Raw genomic sequence first — 21,352 nt, 5'->3', positions numbered from 1 at the left:
GTTTGAGTGACGGTTCAAACCCCCCCCGGTGTGGAAGCCCCTCCCCTCTCGCCGGCTCTGCTCTGCCTCTGAAAACAGACTCAGTCTAACGTAATTAGGTCCCGATGATAAACATGTCAACAACCCGGACACAGAGTCAACACGCTAAACACACGGCAAAGAACATGGAACAGAGGCCGAGGACAGGATGAGACCCGACGATCAACAGGAGTCTCAGTCTGTCAGTAAATTACTGTGAACGTCTACAAGTATGTGACCATCACAGACGAGGACGTGTAGCCAGATTGTTTCTATTCTATTATGATTTGTCTTTATTATAATTTAAATGGAGAAGTTCAACAATTATAAACGGTTTGAAATCCATCAAGGTTCCAAAGTAAAACTTCATCGAGTGCACAGGAGGAAAGAAGAAGAGTCGAATATTAAAAAGGTTTTTAATACTATGAAACCTAAAAGCCAGAGCAGTGAAGTGGAGTGAACTCTGAGAGCGAGAGAGAGAGAGAGAGAGAGAGAGAGAGAGAGAGAGAGAGAGAGAGAGAGAGAGAGAGAGAGAGAGAGAGAGAGAGAGAGGGAAACAACAGTGAGAGAGGGAGGGAGGCACAGCTGGTGGCAGCCAGAGGACCATCTGTTCATCACTTTATTAGTTCACTCACACACGCACACACACACACACACACAAACACACACACACACACACACACTCCCTCCTCGTTCACTCAGGCACCTACAGCCTCTACTTCCTCTCTCTCTCTCTCTCTCTCTCTTTTACACGTTATATCTCAGACTCTCTGACCGTCGCTCTGAATCCTCGAGTCTCTCACACACCACAGCGAACACTTCCTCCTCTCGACCAATCACACGCTGCGGAGACGTTACATTCTCCCACAACGAGCAACGTGCCAATTAGCGACTGACGATCAGAGCGATTCACACCCTGAACACATGGCTCCTCACTAAATGTATAAATACTCTAACAAGTGTCAGAAAATCTGAGAGTGAAAGAGCAACGACCGCTTGCACTCAAACACATGTAGCACATCACACTTAATACGCTAGTGCACTGAAATTAATCAGCTAATGATGATGAATAAAAATTCCAAATTTATTAAAACTAAAAGATATAGACTAGTCAGACGCTTTTCTGCGGCATCACAAAGTCTAGAACTTGACTGGAATCCATCTGTGGCAAATTTAATTGATTGGATAATGTTTAAAAAGGCAAATATGTGTGTATATAAAGTTCACAAGGCATGTTAAGACAAAAACCAACCTGTAGAAACTAAGGAACCATTTCTAAACTTTTATAATTTAAAAAAAGGAAAACTAACACCATTGGGAATGGATTCAATCTGCATTCTCTCCCGGGTAAAAGGACTCTGCAGTTGACGCAGGTTTTTATCGGCTCTGATTGTAAGTGATGGAAGTTCGAACCCCGGGTGAACACGACAGGGGAGATGAAAAAGAGAAACTACAACTCTACCGGCAATGGGAGACAATACCCTTTGTAAACAGCTTTACACAAGTTTAAAAAACGATGTTTAGTTGCCAATTTTGTTGTGAAAAAAAGGTCATGGTGACTTGAGATGGAAGAAGGATCCTCTGAGCAGCTCTTCATCGATCAGGTCTTCATGGTGGAGTGGACAGACAGAAGCCATGTGACAGCCTGCTTCGAGTTTGTTAAAGAGCAATTAAAGGAGTGAGAGCGTGAAGGATTCTGATGACTTGACAATCCATCTGTCTGGTGAGCACAAGCACCTGCTTTTCACCAGGCTACCACCATCACCGCGGTGGAGGCAGCATCATGATATCAGGAGCTTCTCAGCAGCAGAGACAGCGAGTGCACCTCACCTGAGGCCGGGGTCACACTTCACCATTCAGCCCAACAATGACACAAAGCATCTATCCAGGACAGCGCTGGAGACAACTCCCAGAGGAGCCTTTGAAAACCTGGTCTCTGCAGAGAGACGCTCACAGACACGTCCTCTTTAATCTGATTGAGAGGATCTGCCGGGATTAAGAACCCAAATCCAGCGTTCAGAACTCGTGGAGACTTACTGAAGAAGACTCACAGCCGCCATTGATGCCTCAGAGCCATTAAAGAACTGAAAGTTTTTTAATAAATTCACATTTTAGATTGTTAAGTGTATATTCATTGGCAAAAATAGAAGATTCATCCATTTAAAAATCAAGTGGGCAAAAAGTGAAGGGGTCTAAATAGTTTCTAAAGCCACTAAGAGCTTCACCAATGAAAAAATGAGCTTTTTTCTATATTTTATATCATTAAAATGTTTTGTATTTGGAGTTGTTGGTTCAACAGAACTACCAAACTGGTAAGAAAATGTCTTGTTTCCAAATCCAGCGTTGAGAACTCGTGGAGACTCACATGCCTCAGAGCCCTTAAAGAACTGAATTAAGGGTCTGAAGACATTATCAAATGAGTGTTTTTTAATAAATTCATATTAATGATTTTTAAGTGTAGATTCATTGGCAAAAAAAGAAGATTCATCCATTTAAAAATCAAGTGGGCAAAAAGTGAAGGGGTCTGAATAGTTTCTAAAGCCACAAAGAGCTTCACCAATGAGAAACGGAGCTTCTTTCTATATTTTATATCATTAAAATGTTTTGTATTTGGAGCTGTTGGTTCAGCAGAACTACCAAACTGGTAAGAAAATGTCTTTTTTCCAAGTCCAGCGTTCAGAACTCGTGGAGACTCACTGAAGAAGACTCACAGCCGCCATCGATGCCTCAGAGCCATTAAAGAACTGAATTAAGGATCTGAAGACATTATCAAATATGAGTTTTTCAAGCAATTCATATTAATGATTTTTAAGTGTAGATTCATTGGCAAAAAAAGCAATTTCATCCATTTAAAAATCAAGTGTGCAAAAGGTGAAGGGGTCTGAATAGTTTCTAAAGCCACTAAGAGCTTCACCACTGAGAAAATTAGCTTCTTTCTCTTTTTTTATATCATTAAAATGTTTTGTATTTGGAGCTGTTGGTTCAGCAGAACTACCAAACTGGTGAGAAAATGTCTTGTTTCCAAATCCAGCGTTCAGAACTCGTGGAGACTCACTGAAGAAGACTCACAGCCTCCATCGATGCCTTAAGGAACTGAATTAAGGGTCGGAAGACATTATCAAATAAGAGTTTTTTAAGAAATTCATATTAATGATTTTTAAGTGTAGATTCATTGGCAAAAAAAGCAATTTCATCCATTTAAAAATCAAGTGTGCAAAAAGTGAAGGGGTCTGAATAGTTTCTAAAGCCACTAAGAGCTTCACCAATGAGAAAATTTGCTTCTTTCTATATTTTATATCATTAAAATGTTGTGTATTTGGAGCTGTTGGTTCAGCAGAACTACCAAATTGGTAAGAAAATGTCTTGTTTCCAAATCCAGCGTTGAGAACTCGTGGAGACTCACTGAAGAAGACTCACAGCCTCCATTGACGCCTCAGAGCCATTAAAGAACTGAATTAAGGGTCTGAAGACATTATCAAATATGAGTTTTTTAATAAATTCACGTTTTAGATTTTTAAGTGTAGATTCATTGGCAAAAATGGCAGATTCATCCATTTAAAAATCACGTGTGCTAAAAGTGAAGGGGTCTGAATAGTTTCTAAAGCCACAAAGAGCTTCACCAATGAGAAAATGAGCTTCTTTCTCTTTTTTTATATCATTAAAATGTTTTGTATTTGGAGTTGTTGGTTCAACAGAATTACCAAACTGGTTAGAAAATGTCTTGTTTCCAAATCCAGCGTTCAGAACTCACATGCCTCAGAGCCCTTAAAGAACTGAATTAAGGGTCTGAAGACATTATCAAATGAGTGTTTTTTAATAAATTCATATTAATGATTTTTAAGTGTAGATTCATTGGCAAAAAAAGCAATTTCATCCATTTAAAAATCAAGTGTGCAAAAAGTGAAGGGGTCTGAATAGTTTCTAAAGCCACTAAGAGCTTCACCACTGAGAAAATTTGCTTCTTTCTATATTTTATATCATTAAAATGTTGTGTATTTGGAGCTGTTGGTTCAGCAGAACTACCAAACTGGTGAGAAAATGTCTTGTTTCCAAATCCAGCGTTCAGAACTCGTGGAGACTCACTGAAGAAGACTCACAGCCTCCATCGATGCCTTAAGGAACTGAATTAAGGGTCTGAAGACATTATCAAATATGAGTTTTTCAAGAAATTCATATTAATGATTTTTAAGTGTAGATTCATTGGCAAAAAAAGCAATTTCATCCATTTAAAAATCAAGTGGGCTAAAAGGTGAAGGGGTCTGAATAGTTTCTAAAGCCACTAAGAGCTTCACCACTGAGAAAATTAGCTTCTTTCTCTTTTTTTATATCATTAAAATGTTGTGTATTTGGAGCTGTTGGTTTAGCAGAACTACCAAACTGGTGAGAAAATGTCTTGTTTCCAAATCCAGCGTTCAGAACTCGTGGAGACTCACTGAAGAAGACTCACAGCCTCCATCGATGCCTTAAGGAACTGAATTAAGGGTCTGAAGACATTATCAAATAAGAGTTTTTCAAGAAATTCATATTAATGATTTTTAAGTGTAGATTCATTGGCAAAAAAAGCAATTTCATCCATTTAAAAATCAAGTGGGCTAAAAGGTGAAGGGGTCTGAATAGTTTCTAAAGCCACTAAGAGCTTCACCACTGAGAAAATGAGCTCCTTTCTCTATTTTATATCATTTAAATTTATACTTTTTTGGTATTTGGAGCTGAAAGTGTCTCGTTTCCGTTCCCAGTTACTCACCGTACATCTTCCCCTCGTCCGACAGTATGATCTTCCTCCTGCCGCAGGGCGGGTAGATGGCCAGCGCCTCCTGGAAGCTCTGCTCGATGTCCGGGCTCCAGACGCCCTCCGGGTCCCCGTCCATGGTCTTGTCCCCCCCCGAGTCGCTCAGTCGGTCCATGTCCTCCCCGGCGCTCTCGCTGCCGCTCCAGCTGCTGCGCTCCATGATGCCAGCCAACGTTAACCAGCCGACTCGTGGACTCAGCGCTAACGCTAATGGTTTGATGCTAAATAGGTAATGTTAAGTCAAGCTAACAGCAACGCTAATGGGAAATCGTTAACCCCCAGAAGGAACAGCCAGCTGCGAGCTACTAGACGCAGAATGCTAACGCTAACTGCGTGATCCCAAAGTGGCCGATGTCCGACGGTAGAAAACTCCACGAGTTGGTTCGATATCCGTCGGCCGGCGGCAGGAACCCTGAGAAGAAAAGAAGAGAGGAAGATTTTATTGTTGGCTGAAGTTTTTTAAAGTGTTACATATTGTCGTACGTGCAAACATTCTCGACTGAAACACAACAAACCGCAAACTAAAAGCTTTAAATCGCAAATCAGCCTTGCCAATATTCATCAAACAGAATAAGAAGAAGAAGAAGAAGAAGAAGAAGAAGAAGAAGAAGAAGAAGAAGAAGAAGAAGAAGAAGAAGAAGAAGAAGAAGAAAATTGTATAAAGGTGAAGAAACTTGGTCGCTATAAATCTCAGTAGGAAACCTTAGTTTGTTGACACCATAGACTATCTACAAAGATGTCTCAATCGCCCCCTGGTGGCTGGCTGCAGTATGTGTGATACACTCTGCCTCCTCCATGTTAGTGGATGATGGGACATGGACCAAATTAAAAGTAATACGCATTAAATATGTTTTCCTCGAATATGTTTTGAGTCATTTTCGTTTGTTCTTATCACAACTGACGTGTCCGTTATTTGATTCTATAAAAACGAGGTGAAACATCATGATTGACAGATGACGTCTCCAGACTCCGGTTCTAAATAACGTCACGGGCGCAAGATGGCAGCGTTCAACATTATCGTCATCCATCACCATGTACAGTTTATGGTTCAGACGCCAACAGGAGAATTTCCTTTCCAAACTGAAGTGAACAGAACGGCTCTTTCTCTTTCTCTTCTGCCTGCTGGGATTTGTGATTCATGCTGATATTTTCCCAACCGAAAAAAAGAAGAAGCTTTAAATTCTGATTATGTCGGTCGAGAGCCTGCGTCCCAGGTGATAGAGGGAAATTATTGCTTCTTTTCAAGTGGGAAATTGCCTATTTTGTTAAACTGTTGTGTTTGCGGAACATAAAATCCACATGCACACAAGTGAATGGGACAGACGGACGGACGGACGCACAACTACCACACACAGCCACCAGCAGATTTAAAAACCAGAAAAAAGAGAGGGAAAGCTGATGGGTGCTTGCCAGCTGCCTCGAGTTCTTCAAAAAAAAATCCCCCACGGTAAACAGCAGGGTTGGCGCGGCGCACACTGCACTCACACACACAAACATATGCACACACACATGGAAACACACACACAATTACAGTGCCAGCTCCTCGGGCGAACACATGTCATTTTGTCTGGTCTTCGACTGTTCACACTTCCCCGGCTCGGTCCCTGGCCACCGCCTGCACAAGCCTGTAATGTGAAGTGTGTGTGTGTCTGCCTGGCTAATTTCAACACAATTACACTTGACAATGTGCACAAACACAAATGAAGCATGCAAAGCCGAGAGTAACATTTTGGACACACTCGAACCTCGACACGGGAGAACATGTTCTGCCCAGTTTCTCCTCAGGTCCGATCCTCCTGCTCGTGTTTACCCTCTTTTCCGTTTCTTCTCCCGACTCACCTCCCTCGCTTTCTTTCTTTCCCTCTTTTCTTACACCCCCTCCCCCTTCCCTCCACCCTTCCTTTTGCAGTTTTCCATTCAAACAAAGATTCATTCAAGATTCATTTCCTCTTCGTCCGAGTGCGAGTTTGTTTGTTTGAGCGAGAGCCAAAGATCCTTCACACTCAACAGAGCCTTTGATCGAGTTTGATTCAAAGGGAGTTTTTCCTAAACCGCTCCCTGCTGTGAAACCCAATTCCAGGCAAATCTATGTATTTCCTCAATTTACTGTAAATAATGAACGTGTCACAAAATTGTGGCCAAGTTGGCTTCTTCTGTTTGAGCTTAAGATCGAGATCATCGGTTATAGGTGGAGCTGGAACAATTCGGCGATACTCAAATATTTGGAGGGGTGAGGTGAGTTTGATTCTGGTTGAGGATCAGTGAACCAACTTCTGACTCTGCACTCAACAGGTCATGTGCTTTGTGGACTTGGGAGGAGACCCACGACCGGGTGGGCCTTGCAGGGTCTTTTTGGAGTTCAGGGACCTTTGCTGTGAGTCTTCAGGTCTTTGTATAACCAAAGTGTTGAGGACAGATACGTCCCCAGTTGGTTCTGGACTTTAGGGTTGTCCCTTGTCCCAAAACCTGTCTCAATTGCCCCAACCCAGCACTTTAAGCAAGGAAATTTTGGTTAGTTCTCGGTGTAAATGTAAGTTCTATTTGCCACGTCACTGACAACTAGTGTCTGTGAGTATCTCCATGTTCTCCCCTCTTGAGTCAATTATGGTCTGTGAAAGAAATAATCAATTTGTGCTCACATTCAAATAACCACTTAAGGATTCCCTTTAAAATAAATGAATAAAAACATTTAGTATTTCTTCTTCACATGATCTGAGTGGTTCTGCATTTTACCACAGAACAGTGTTCACCTCTTCGAAGGTCAATGCCGAAGCAACAAGAAGAATCCAGATACTCTTAAACTCAATGGGCTTTAAATTCCCACAGCTACGTTCTGCCTCTTTTGTATCTACATGAATTTCTGCCATTCTTCTTCTTCTTCACATGTTGATGCTTTGAAACTGCCTACACTGCACAGAAGGTCACGGTTTATATGACTGTATGTTATTTAAAAGATAAAGTAAAATTGAACCTTGAATATCAATGCGATGTTCAATTCTCTCCGACCCTGGGTTCTGAAGAGAGTTCACATGAGCTACTACGATAAAATATCAGTCAAATGAAGCAGCAGAAACATACGCAGCTCTTTCTTTACACATGAAACAAGCACATGATCTAATAAAACCAATCGCAGTAGCTATACAAGCCTATGAACATGAAACCAAATTAAAAGAGATTAAGATAATAAATGGACGGCAACAAACAGCGAGGTGGAACAGTGAAGCAGATGAGACCAAGACAAAGCTCATTTAACACGTGAACCTATAAAGAATAAAAGGGATGATATGAGATATGACACCAGTGACGTCAAGTTAGAAGATATTAAATTACATTTCAAAACCACGGAACAAACCAAACCTCAAATATAGTGCACATTTAAAAGGAAACATATTTATTGATCCAAAAAATGCTTCCTCTTCTTTGTGTCGTTCACCTGGTCACTGTTTAAAACCTCATTAACTCCACCAAGGACTCCCAGTCTGTTTCTAATTGGTTGGTTGGAATCTCGTCAGCAGAATTCCACCAAAAATACCGATCGGATTCCCATGAAAGATGCGACAAGAAAGAACCAAATTAATTATGCTGTGGATCTGGAGAAAGAGGTGGATACAGGCATTTCTCTCTTTCTTTAACACTGTGAGATATTTCCACCAATTACCGAGGGAATAATTCATGGATCTTAATGAAGAACACTGCAGACATGTTGAGGAGGCTGACGTCTGTGAATATGTGAAATTTGGTTTAGCTTGATTGAATCTGAGGAAACTGTCGGGCCTGGCAGAGGAATGCAGCCAGTGACATTCTAATATACAAATGCATTCAGATCCATAATTCAGTTCTTTGTACAGAAGCAGCTCCGGCAGCAACTACAGCTGTGAGTCTTCTCGAGTAGAAGCTTTGCACATCTGGATTCCTCCTGGCTCCTGTGCCATTTTCTCTCTGCAGATGTTCTACAGGCTTCAGGTCAGAGCTTCGGCTCAGAGAGAGTCAGAGATTTGTCCCAGATCTCAGCAGAGCTCTTCAGGACCTTGTTGTGGTGGAAGGAGAACCTTGGGCTTCTGGTCTCAGGTTGCTCGCTCTCTGCTTCTCTTCACGGACGCCTCTGTGTGTGGCTGAGGTCTTCAGAGAGTTCCCTGGTTCCATGACTGGCTCTTTGTCCTGAGGCGCAGTGTGAATCCTGGGACCTCAGATCTACACACCACCAGCACCAGCACCAGCACCGGCGGGGGCGTGTGCCTTCCTAAACTAGAACCAATCAATTTAATTTGCCACAGGTGGATTCCAGGGTCTCTCCACAGCTCGGGGATAATTAAAGCAAACAGGAAGCACCTGATCGCAATTTGTGGAGCCGCGGTGGAGCTCAGAAATCCTGTGGAACTGGAGCATTTCAGGAGTTTGATGGTAAAAACACAGTTTAATCCATTTAAAATGAAATCTACAGCACAAGTTGAACGGCTCATTAGAGAGCATTTCTCCATCGGTCTCTTTAACTTCCACACCGAATCTGTCCTGTTCATTTGGACACAGTTATGAAACTGTTCAACTTCTGTTATGAGGCGCCCTACATTTGGAATGAGGTCCAAAAATCTTTAAGGTTTTGCTCATTTGTTTCATTGACGGAGTTCTGGAGTCTGGTCTCATGTGTAACTGACTTCTCCTGCAGGGATTGTAACTGCTAGTTGACTTGGCCAAAGCATTTTATACTGACAAATTTTGTTATACCTTCTATTACTGTATATATATATATATGCATATTTATTTCATTCTTATTTATTCAATGTTTTAACTCTTCAATGTATCAACTCTTTATTGTACCCTCGGCACCATTGTAAATGAGGGTGTTATCCCTCAATGTGTTTTCCGAGGCTTAAATAAATATTCAATCAAAAAACTTAAAGACAAATGTAAACCTTTTGATTCTCAGCTGCACATTGATAATAGTTACAGGTTTCTACACGTATCTGTTATCGTACAGCGACTGAAGAAAAGCCAACGACGCTTATGGAACAAATTTCAAATCTGCTAGATCCAGATTACACATATCCTCCGACATCAGTCCCGTGAATGTGTCTGATCCACGTCTAATATCCTGAGAAACGTGTTTTCTCACACTTTCTAGGAGGTGAAGAGAAACCCCCGGGTTGTTTCCTAACCCCGGTCCCGGTCCCCCCCCCCCAAATCTCCCAAACCCCCCAAACCAACACAGTGATTCACACCCGAGACGAGTCGGAGATGAGAAATAGTTTCCAGGGTCTAAATAATTGCTGAAGCCACTGTACAGCGCGGCCTCGGGCGCCCGGGAGCAGATGGACACTGGAGAGATACAACAATCAACTGACTCGACCGCCCCCCCCCCCCTCTCTCTCTGTCACCAGGCAGGCCCGGGCCACTCCCGCCAGGACAGCAGGCGTCATGGTGTCAGTGCCAGGCCTCAGGAGGACACACACAGGAGGACACACACAGGAGGACACACACAGGAGGACACACACACAGGAGGACACACACAGGAGGACACACACAGGAGGACACACACAGGAGGACACACACAGGAGGACACACACAGGAGGACACACACAGGAGGACACACACAGGAGGACACACACACAGGGCACGACGCCACGCTCCTGCAGCTGCCTTGGCCCCCCCCCTGTCACATCTTGTCCTACAGCTCTCACTGGCTGCCACCACACGCCAAGTACATGTATGTGTTTGAGTGCATTCAATGTGCATGGCGCTAAGCCTCTGTAGTCTCACACACACACACATACACACACACAGACACACACACACACACACACACACACACACACACACACACATACGAGCCAAAGAGGTTGTTATGAAATGTTCTGATGTGTGAGCGCCTCCGTACCAGAGGGACACGGGTTTGTGTGTTCTTTCACTCGTTCTGCTGCTGGATCATTCCACGACATCTGTTTTAACCGTTTCCAACATGAACACACACACAGACACACACACACACACACACCAACACAGACGGACACACACACACAAAACAATTTTCAAAGTAAACATTGATCCACTTCACAAAGTTTTGTCGTGTTTCTAAGTCCTTTACGACCCAAACAGAATTATTTATCTTATATTACCTGATATTTCTTGCTCTTTGCATCGAGGACCATGAGACAAAAGATTCATCTCTTCACTTTCAAATATGAAATCAGTGTTTGATTCTTCAGATTCCGTGGAGTTTCATTTATCAAAGTTAGATCATTGAAGAACACTAACGTTACTCAAACCGTCAGAATACGGCGAAGATTACTTCAAAGCAAAATCACGATATTACGATAATTAACTTTTTATACAAAACGTGCTTTTCACACGATTTTCCAGCCGTTTCTGTTTTTGGTCGCTGCACATTTAATCCTGAATTCTGCTTCATCTAAGAAGGTTTGTGTGAAGTCACAACTTCCAGACCCCGACTGTAAAGTGATCAATACACGGAGAGAGATGTGTATTCCTGAACAGCAGCTGAACAACTTCTTGTTCCAACACGACAACAACAACTGTCCATTTGTTTGTTTGTCAGCAGAATGACGCAAAAACTACACAACAGGTTTATCAATGATCCTCGGTGTAATGATGGGACCTGGAGCAAAGAGGGAACTCATTATATTTTGGATCTGATCCAGTAAAAACAAAATATTTTTCCCAATGAATGTTAATGGAATCGCTTGTGAGAGGCTTTGTGGATTCACCCGACAAACAACAGTATGAGCAGAGAACAATGGGAATAGGCACAATTTACATTATTTCGGTATAAAAGCGATAAAGGGGTCAAAACCCAGCAGGTATCTTCAAACATCGGCATCAAGAAAAGAACAGAAATGAAATGAATGTTTCAAATCCAACACAATAATCTCTGAGCCAATATCTAGAATTCTGTGTTTTACAAAAAGCACAACTTTCACATCAGCCACCAACTAATCAGCTGAAGACGACTCGATGTGTCTCCACGTGTTCAAGCTTCACATCTTCAGTCATCAGCTTCACTCACACTGGGGTCACTGAGGTCATGCCACGGGGGGGGGGGGTGGGGGGGGGTGAACCACACGTGGCGGCGCATGGCGTCGGTCATATGAGGATTTGTGTCCCTGACGACCTTCTGGAAATAACTTCATCAAAGCATCCTCAGTGTATTCTATGTGCCTTCACTCTGCGGGAGTGTGCACTTATATGACCCACACACACTCACACACACACACTCACACACACACACACACACAAACACACAACAGCATTTGTGTGCAGGGCGAAGTATAAACAGAACAACAAGCTGAAAAAAAGCCTTGTGACGCTTTGCAGACGTTCGACTCTGAGGTTTTTCTTCAGAAGAAGAATCATGAGTGACCTGCTCTGACCCCCCCGAGCGTGAAGAGAGAGAGTGAATATCCTCTATACTCTGCACTGAGGGGCGAGCAAGCCTGTACCCATATTCAAATCATCATATCAGAACTGAAGCCCGGTCCATACGTGGGTTTCTAGCTTTTGTGATTCTGTAACAATCTGTTCAGTCTGTTTCTGTTTGTATTTCACTTCCTGTTTTATTTTGTTGTCTGGGTTCTTGTGTCTTTGTGTCTAGCTCTACTTCCTGTTGGTTTCCCCACACACCTGTACCTTGTTTGCCATTAAGCATTCCCTATTTATACCATAGATATATATAAAGACTAGATGTCTCGTTCGACGGAGCCGGACGTCGCCACATGGCGGCCATCTTGCCAGAGGTTGCTCGCTCACCCATAACATTGTGTTGGTAAATAACCATAACTTGCTCAATTTTAAACCGATTTTGAAACGGTCTGGTTTGTTATAGACGTCAGAGAGATGTGGATGTGACACTGTAATAATTTATGCAGTGTCATAACTACATCTCTGACGTTTATAACAAACCAGACCGTTTCAAAATCGGTCCGGCTCCGTTGGCCGGCAACGCAGACGAGACATCTAGTCTTTATATATATCTATGATTTATACCCTGTGTTTCCCCTCACCCTTTGCCAGATTGTCATTGGCTCCTTCGTGTATGCATGCTCTCCAGAGGTTACTCCCGTGTGTTTGACTACTTTTGCCTGGATTAACGACATTGCCTTTTCCCTGTAAGGACTTGTGACCTCTGGACTGTTTAAGTAAAGTTTTATTTTATACTTTATTTCTGTCTCCCGTGCTTCCTTATGCAGCTTAGTCCCAGCCTGGTCCAGGACTGAGACAGATTTGTCTCTGCAGCCCGGCGTGGATTATTGGTTTCATCTTCCAAATTGCCAGAACCACACCGAGCCGAACCCGACTGATCTGAGGCCGACTTTGTCCTGAGCCATGACTCGTCTCGCCGCTCGCTCTCAGATTCAAATGATCACGATTTTCAATTAATCCATTACTGATTAGTTCATCTCGCACAAAGCCGGGGGAAGGAAAAAACACATAATCACCTTTTATGAAAGTCTCTGATTCGTTCTGACCTGATTTTTCGTGTTTAAAAAAACAAAGACTGATATTCACTGAAGCTGCATCGGTGAAAAGAAAAACCAGAAAAGCTTCTTTCAGGTTTCCCACTTGAGGACGGAGGAAGATGGAGGGATGGGCTTTGTGAGAGGAGAGGAGGCCGAGTTTCACCGCCTGAGCCTCATTATTTCACCGTCTCCTCTCACAGGAGCATTACCATTTATGCACACTCACAGTAATTTGCCACAGATTGCTCACTGATACAGTGAAGTGCTGATTTCCTCCTGGAAATATGATGGTGAAAGGTTTGGCCAGCAGCTCTCATCCTTGTTTCCCTATTTCCCCTCTATGTTCTTCTTCTTCTTCTTCTTCTGCCACAAGTTTCTGCTGAGTCAGAACCAGCCATTATCCTGCCATTCCCTGTGGGGAGGGTGTCACATGTAGACACACACACACACACACACACACACACACACACACACACACACACACACACACACACACACACACACACACACACACACACACACATAGACACACACAACAGAAGAAAGACCGGCCTGGCGAGGTTACAGCAATACCAACACCATTTAATAAGTGTGAACTTGGGAACATTGTGAGAAGACAGGGACCACATGTGCGAGTGTGTGTGTCTCTGTGTGTGTGTGTGTGTGTGTGTGTGTGTGTGTCCTGTTCCACACCTAGCACAGGAACATCTCTGGCTGCACAGTGAACTCCATCAATCCACTCACCACTACAATTACATCCAGTCCATCTAACACAGGCTCTGCTGCTCTCCACCGCTGACAACACACACACACAACACACACACACACAGACACACACACTAAAAATGAATTAGCCTCTGAACTGTGTTTTCCAGCCGTGGTCCATTAGGACTTGGATACTGCTTTATTTAGACAGACGCAGGTTAGGAGGCAGGATCGTGGCGGACGTGCTGGGTGTGTGGAAGGTTATTTAAGGATCTGAGCACTTCCTGTTCATCTTTCCCCCAAAAACTGAATCTGTAAAGCTGCTTCCAGACGAGCACTGAACTCCGGATAATCTCCTGATATTCTGTAGAAGGACGGTAAGAACGACAAAGTGTGAGTAAGAGCCTCCGGACATCAGGACTTCCTCCTACCAGCGTCATGTGAAAACTCTGGAGAATGTCCGGATGAGTTTCAAATTCAACCACAAACTTTCATTTAATTTTGTACATTACTTCTTCTTTTAGGTTTTTAATTTAGAGAAAACCTGAGGAAATTGTTGATTTGATCACCAGCCTCTGAATGGATTAAATGAAACAGCAGTCTTTTTTCCTACTGATAATAAATACTTCGACTGAGGGAAGAGACATTAATATTTCATCTCAGCACCAATTATCATCTTACAAAACAAAACAGGCAAAGTAAAAAGCTGCTGAGTGTTTCATCCAGTTCATAATTATTTGGTTTCTACTCGAGCTGAGAAATGTGATCAGAGAACACATTTGGGGTTTCAAATTCAACCACAACAGTTATTTTGTTCATTATTTCTTCTCTTAGGGTTTTAATTTAGAATTTAAAATGTTGAATTCATCACCAGTCTCTGAGCGGTTTCAACTGAACAGCTGTCTTTTTCCCTACTGATAATAAATACTTCGACTGAGGGAAGAGACATTAATATTTCATCTCAGCACCAATTATCATCTTAACAGAACAAAACAAACAGAGTTTTGTTCTGTTTAATGATTAGTTGCTCAGAAAGAAAAGCTGTGTTAATGCCAAAGTGACTTCTGCTCTCAGAAATTCCCTTTCAAGTATTTTCCCTGCCAACAAACTGGGCGAGATCTTGAAGTGGTGGTTTATTATCGGAGGCCTTATGCTACTGTAAGACCTGAAGAAATCGTTTATCATTTATCATTCCTTTTTTTCCAGTATTTATTAATATCACAAAGTGGTTTATGATAAATAAAAACACCTTCACATCCAGAAACTAAAAGGCAGAGCTGGATCGTTTGGTTCCTGATTTCGGTTCTGGGAAACTTAGATGAGTGTTTCATCCAGTTCATAATTCTTTGGTTTCTACTCATTGAGGCTTTTCCTGAATATCCACACCCGAGCTGAGAAATGTGATCAGAGAACAAACACCCGAGAGGAGTCGGTGTCCGAGCAGCGGAAGACAGAAACATGTTTCCACTGTGAGAGAATCGGAGTCAGCTGACGTCCTGCTCTCGCTGTTTAATCTCGTCAGTTCCTAGGAAACCAGGAAGTAGTAGAAATCTAGACTTCCTGCTTACTTCCTGCTGCGTTCAGGAAGCAAAGGGGTTTGATTCTGACTTCCCGTGGAAGGTCGGTCGGTCTCGTCCATTTATCTGCTCGCTGTTAAAAATCCTTCAGAGCCGGAGATCATTTTAAAATATGTCCCAGTGTTTCCTGGTTTCTAGACGTGGGACGTCCACAGAAAGACACGGAACTGTCTTCCTCTTCTTTTGAGTGAACTGCTGCTGGGAGAAATGGTTTATTCCCAGCACCACGTTCAGGTTACTGGTACGACTCGACTTTACAGATCTCCTTGATAGGGTTGCAAAGGGGTGGAAAGTTTCCTGTAAAGTTCCGGAAACTTTCCGGAAACTTTCCACGGGAATATTAAGCACAGGAATTTTGGGAATTTTGAAAAAAAAAAAAAACTATGCAAATTAAACTGTGAGCAATAATAACATCATTCAAAACTCTATTTTAAAGATGTATGGAACGTTGAGTTTCAACCCTCCACTGTGCATTCTTCCATCACATGCACAGATAACTCCCAGCATCCTTCACTCTACAGCAGGGCTATTGAGGCCTGCTGTAGAGTGCAGGACTAGTCAGGTCAGTTTCAATGATATTACTGGGGAAAATATATTAGCATGCTGATTGAGGATTGTTCATCTGTTCATCTAGCCTATTTCCATTCATTTATCCATCATTTGTAAGATATGTTTACAGACGATTCCAATTGTTTGGCTAACTATTTATATCTCTGGCATAGCATTAGTGTTTTTTTACAAACTTTTTTCTCATCTTATTCTACAGAACAATGCCACGTGCACTCTCTCATGTGTGGAGACATTTCACCTCATCCAATGTAGAAGGAAAGACTGTGTACATTTGCAAATACTGTGCAAAGACCTATGTTAAGAATGACACAACGATGCAGAAGCATATAGTCAAGTGCCCAAAGTTTCCTCAGGGCTCAAATCAGCCTATGACAAAACAAAATGTTTATATTTATGTCTGTATATGACAAGGTAAATACAGTTAGTATAAATTACCCACAACATTTCCAGTTTATTCCCATTAATTCCCGTTAATTCCCGTATATTCCCGTTAATTCCCATATATTCCCGTTAATTCCCGTTAATTCCCGTTAATTCCCATGGAAAGTTTCCAACTTTAAAAAAATTCCCGGAAATTTGCAACCCTACTCCTTGATAAACTTCACTTGTTGAGTAACGCTCACTGTGCACGTAGGATCCCTCTCTCTGTTTTTAAATGTCAAACATTAACATGAGGACTTCCTGGTGTTTGTTTTTAAAACATTAAAAACAGGTGAAATCTGAGATTCAAGACAAATCGCTAAAAGGTTTTCACTTGTTTTCTTTATAAAACTGAATTTATCTCAACAAATACTAACACAAACTCTAAAGGTGATTTATTCCCTTTCAGTCGTCTGACAGGGAAATAAAACACCTGTGAGATTTGTTGGCATCACAACAGATCTCCCCCTGGAGGCCGTCGGAAGCAACTGACACTTTTTGCGTTCCCAGTCGGATTTAAATGTGTTGTTTGAACGATGTGTGTGTTTGTGATGTTATTTGTGTTGCAGTGGAGGGACAGAGGGGACAGAGGGACGGACAGACGTGGAGCCGAGGCCGCCAGACGAGCCAGTACAGGCTCCACCGCCCCCCCCCCCCACCCACACACACACACACACACACACACACACACACACACACACACACACACACACACACACACAACCCGGCTGCACCCCACCCCACCCAAGAGGATGCCTATTGTTCCCCCAGCACCTAAACAAAGCCGACCCCACCCGCACCACCTCCTCACCCCCCCTCCCCAAAACCCACCCTCCTTCTCCTCTCCCCCCCACCTACACCCTGACTGCCCCCTGCCCTCCCGAACACACCCACTCACCCCCACCCGCTCACACAAACCAGATCCTAAATGTCATGACACGCAGCTCTCGCTCTCTTTCACTTTGTGTGTTTGTGTGATTGTGTGTTTGTGTGTTAACCTCCTGACACACGAGACGAGTCTCCACACGCACCGGCTGAGATTTAACAACCTGCCGGAGCCGGAGGAGTCGGAGATTGTATTACAAAAAAAAACAATAAATCAAACAGCTGGGACACAGGTTTTAAAAATTTAAATTAAAAGGGAACCGTGTTAAAAAAATGAATATCCTGAATAATATGAATCATAAAACCTCCCGTCAGCGAGCAGAGGAATCACCTGTTGATTCAGCTCCAGTTCGTCCTCATTCAAAACTCTCAAACAAGACGGCTATATTCGTAATAAATTAAATTAGCAGAATGTGCCGACATCTGGACGTCACAAAACATAATTTCATGCCGGGCAGATTAATCCTAATCCCACCTCAGTGAAAAAATCTGTGTGTCGGATTCTGTCCTCCTGTCGAGAAATGAGACGACAGATGAAAAGAGGAGAGAGAGGAGGAAGGGCAGCGAGCAGCCGGCCGCCTCCAAACCACCGCACCATATTGTGACAGCACTGGAGAACATGAACACACACATGAACACACACACATGAACACACACATGAACACACACACACGAGCACGCGCACGTACACAGCGGTTGTGACTAAAGCACACAGAGGCCATATGGTGCGTCCTCATCCACCGACGCCTGTTGCTGCCGCAACAATGGGCCTGGACAGCAAGAGGCAGAGACACACACACACACACACACACACACACACACACACACACACACACACACACACACACACACACCAAATGGTCGTTCGTCAGTCAGTCTGCGTTGCTTAGGCCAGAACAAACGCCTGGATTTGCATTCTGCACCTCCTCCCTTCGTCTCCTCCTCCTCTTTCTCCCTCACACACACACACACACACACACACACACACACACACACACACACACACACACACACACACACACACACACACACACACGCACACACTTCCTCGGTCTCTACAGGTGCACAAAACACTCAAAACAGATGTCAACGGACTGGAGAGGGAGAGACATGGGGGGGGGTGGAAGAGGGGAGGAAAGTGGAGGGCTATGGAAGGGGTGGGGGGGGGTCTGTTTGCCGAGGGTGACTGACAAAGCTTTGTACACTCGCCAGCCTAGACACAGCAATAGACAATGACACACACACACACACACGCACACACACACACACACACACACACCTCCGTCCTCTGTTACACTGTAGCACACTTATTTGCTCCAAAATCCCAATTAACAAATTTCTTAAAAGGTTTTAACTTTAAAAAACTGATTTACGTGTTTGAATCTATATTTCCTTTTCACAGATCCTTGTGTTGTTGCAGCAGATGAATCAAAAACTTATTCTATAAAACAAACAGGAACATTTACAGAATCATAAAACTTCCATATTCTGTGTTTCTGACATCGTTAGTTCAGATTCTGATGTTTAAAAACTGGTTATTATTATCAATCACTCATTTCTCAGCAATTTTCTTTAACATGCTGACGTCACTCAAAGACACTGATGGACTTTCATGATCATATTTCACTATTTAATAACATTTTATGAACAAAAACTGATTAAATCAAATCATAAACACAACTGTGAGCAGCGGTTTTAACACTTTAAAATCCATCATGAACTCCTCGTGATTATAATAACGATCATTTACCTCCATTCAACAGATGAATTAAATCAACTCCACCAGAAGTCGTATTCTATGCATTTAAAACCCTTTCATCTTTGACGTACCCCCCCGACCCCCCCCAACACTTCTGTCATGTACTATTTTTATTCCTCAGGCTGTAATTTTCTCTCCCGATTATGAACCTCGTGGTTTCTCCTGCATCATTACGACATCTCTCCTGTTGCAGAGGAACCAGCTCTTTAATAATCGCTTCTCCAAAGGAAACAAGACAAAACCACAACTACTGTACAAGCCCATGTGTGGGTTATTATGGGATGGCGAAGTTCTCAGGAAATCAGTTACACCGAATTATTATACACAGTTTTACGATGTGAAATGAAATGTTGCGCTGGCTTAGGAAGATAAAAATGACTAGTTTTTGAAGAAATTGATTCAATTAATCACAGAAAACTCTTGAATCATGAGCTGTAATCTCTTAATTAATATTATCAATCACCAGAAACGCAACATACATATTCATGTACATGCATATTTGTGATGTGGAATTAAAAGTTACATCGAGCGGAGTCTTTAGGAGGAGATACAGTTATTATAAGTAATTTGACCCAAAGTGTTAAGCTACTTACAGAAATCTCTATTATCAATAATTCCAAGAAATGCTAAATATATATGGGAATCGCTTGATATTATTAATGTACTGTATCTTCGTCTTTAGAGGGAGATTAATGTATTAAAATCAGCTACAGACAACTCACAAATATGAGCGTATTGTTATCAATCACCGCACATTAAAAACATATATGATGTGAAATGAAACGTTAAAGTGACAGTTTGAGTTTTTACAGGGAGGATTCAAAAGGACTAATTTGACCTGATGCATTAAATCAATGACAGAAAACTCACTAAATACAAGTTGTAATCTATTAGTAACGTAAATTTTTCAATAACAGCCAGCAGCTGCGTATAGCAACAGAAACATATGTATATATATATATATAGCTGATGAGTCTTTGGAAGGAGATAGAATAACTCATTTGAATCAATGTAATAAATCCATTACAGAAAACTCACTAAATACAAGTTGTAATCTATTATTAAGGTTAATTTTTCAATAACAGGCAGCGAACAGAAACATACGTATATAATATAGCTGATGAGTCTTTGGAAGGAGATAGAATAACTCATTTGAATCAATGTAATAAATCCATTACAGAAAACTCACTAAATATAAGTTGTAATCAATTATTAATACCAGCAGCTGCGTATAGGAACCGAAACTTATATTTATGATTATATATGATTAGAAATGAGTCTTTGGAAGGAGATAAATGGATCATTCGAATCAATGGCATTAATTGAATTATAGAAATATCTACATTTTTGAGTATTAATCTGTCATTATTACGAATCATTCTAAACTTCACACCTGATGTGTTTAGAGGCTGATTCGAAGCAGCTCGTTGGGTCTGATGACAGAAACCTTCTCCTGATCCATGGAGGTGTCTGGATGGAGGGGGGGGGGCGGAGCAGCTGCCTGTGTGAGGCCGGGTAATGAGCACTGTCCGCCGGGTAAACACTTGCTGTGTGCTCGGTCCCAACCGGAGAGAACTGAGGCCTGAGCAGGAAAGAGAGAGAGAGAGAGAGAGAGAGAGAGAGAGAGAGAGAGAGAGAGAGAGAGAGAGAGAGAGAGAGAGAGGGAAAACCCGCCGATGCAACAAGTCCTCCATTCACTCCCTCTCTCTCTCTCTCTCTCTCTCTCTGCAGCCCATTTGTTTTCATCCTCCTCTTTTCACATTACGCAGGAAACTCTGGATGAAATGTGCGTGAATCCAGCGAAACGCGGACGAGAAGAAGAAGAAGAAGAAGAAGAAGAAGAAGAAGTGACAGAAATCGCGGTTTTTGTTTTTTCTTGGTTTCGGGAGGAAAGGGGGGGGGGGTAGACTGTGGAGGACTGGATCCCGAGCTGATATCATCAACTGGTTCCACTGGTTTCCACATCAAAGGAGGAGGAAGCCACAGAAAGTCGCAATGTGAGCGATATTTTGTTTCGATTTGTGTCCACTTCGCGGTTTAGAGAACAAGCGCAGGAGAGGGGGGGGCAGGGGGGGTAGGGGAGGGGGGGACTCCTCCTTGGGAACTTACCTCTCGATTCCGTGTGTTTCCTCTTCTTTCTCTCTGGATTTAAATTCCCACT

General features: G+C 42.6%; 1 protein-coding gene across 1 annotated transcript in view; it reads right to left on the bottom strand.

Annotated features, from left to right (window-relative positions):
* The window catches only part of tead1a (TEA domain family member 1a), a 34,582-nt gene extending 13,230 nt beyond the window's left edge, over positions 1-21,352 (bottom strand). The window contains exons 1-2 of the mRNA XM_061076258.1: positions 21,301-21,352; positions 4,763-5,219 (exon numbers count right to left, since the gene is read on the bottom strand). Coding sequence (XP_060932241.1) covers positions 4,763-4,967 — 205 coding nt within the window. The 5' untranslated portion in view covers positions 4,968-5,219; positions 21,301-21,352. The remainder of the gene's footprint in view (positions 1-4,762; positions 5,220-21,300) is intronic.

The sequence above is a fragment of the Limanda limanda genome, chromosome 8, assembly GCF_963576545.1.
Source record: "Limanda limanda chromosome 8, fLimLim1.1, whole genome shotgun sequence".
Lineage (NCBI taxonomy): Eukaryota > Metazoa > Chordata > Actinopteri > Pleuronectiformes > Pleuronectidae > Limanda > Limanda limanda.
The sequence above is the reverse complement of the archived record's forward strand: the minus strand, read 5'-3'. Positions and strand labels throughout refer to the sequence as shown.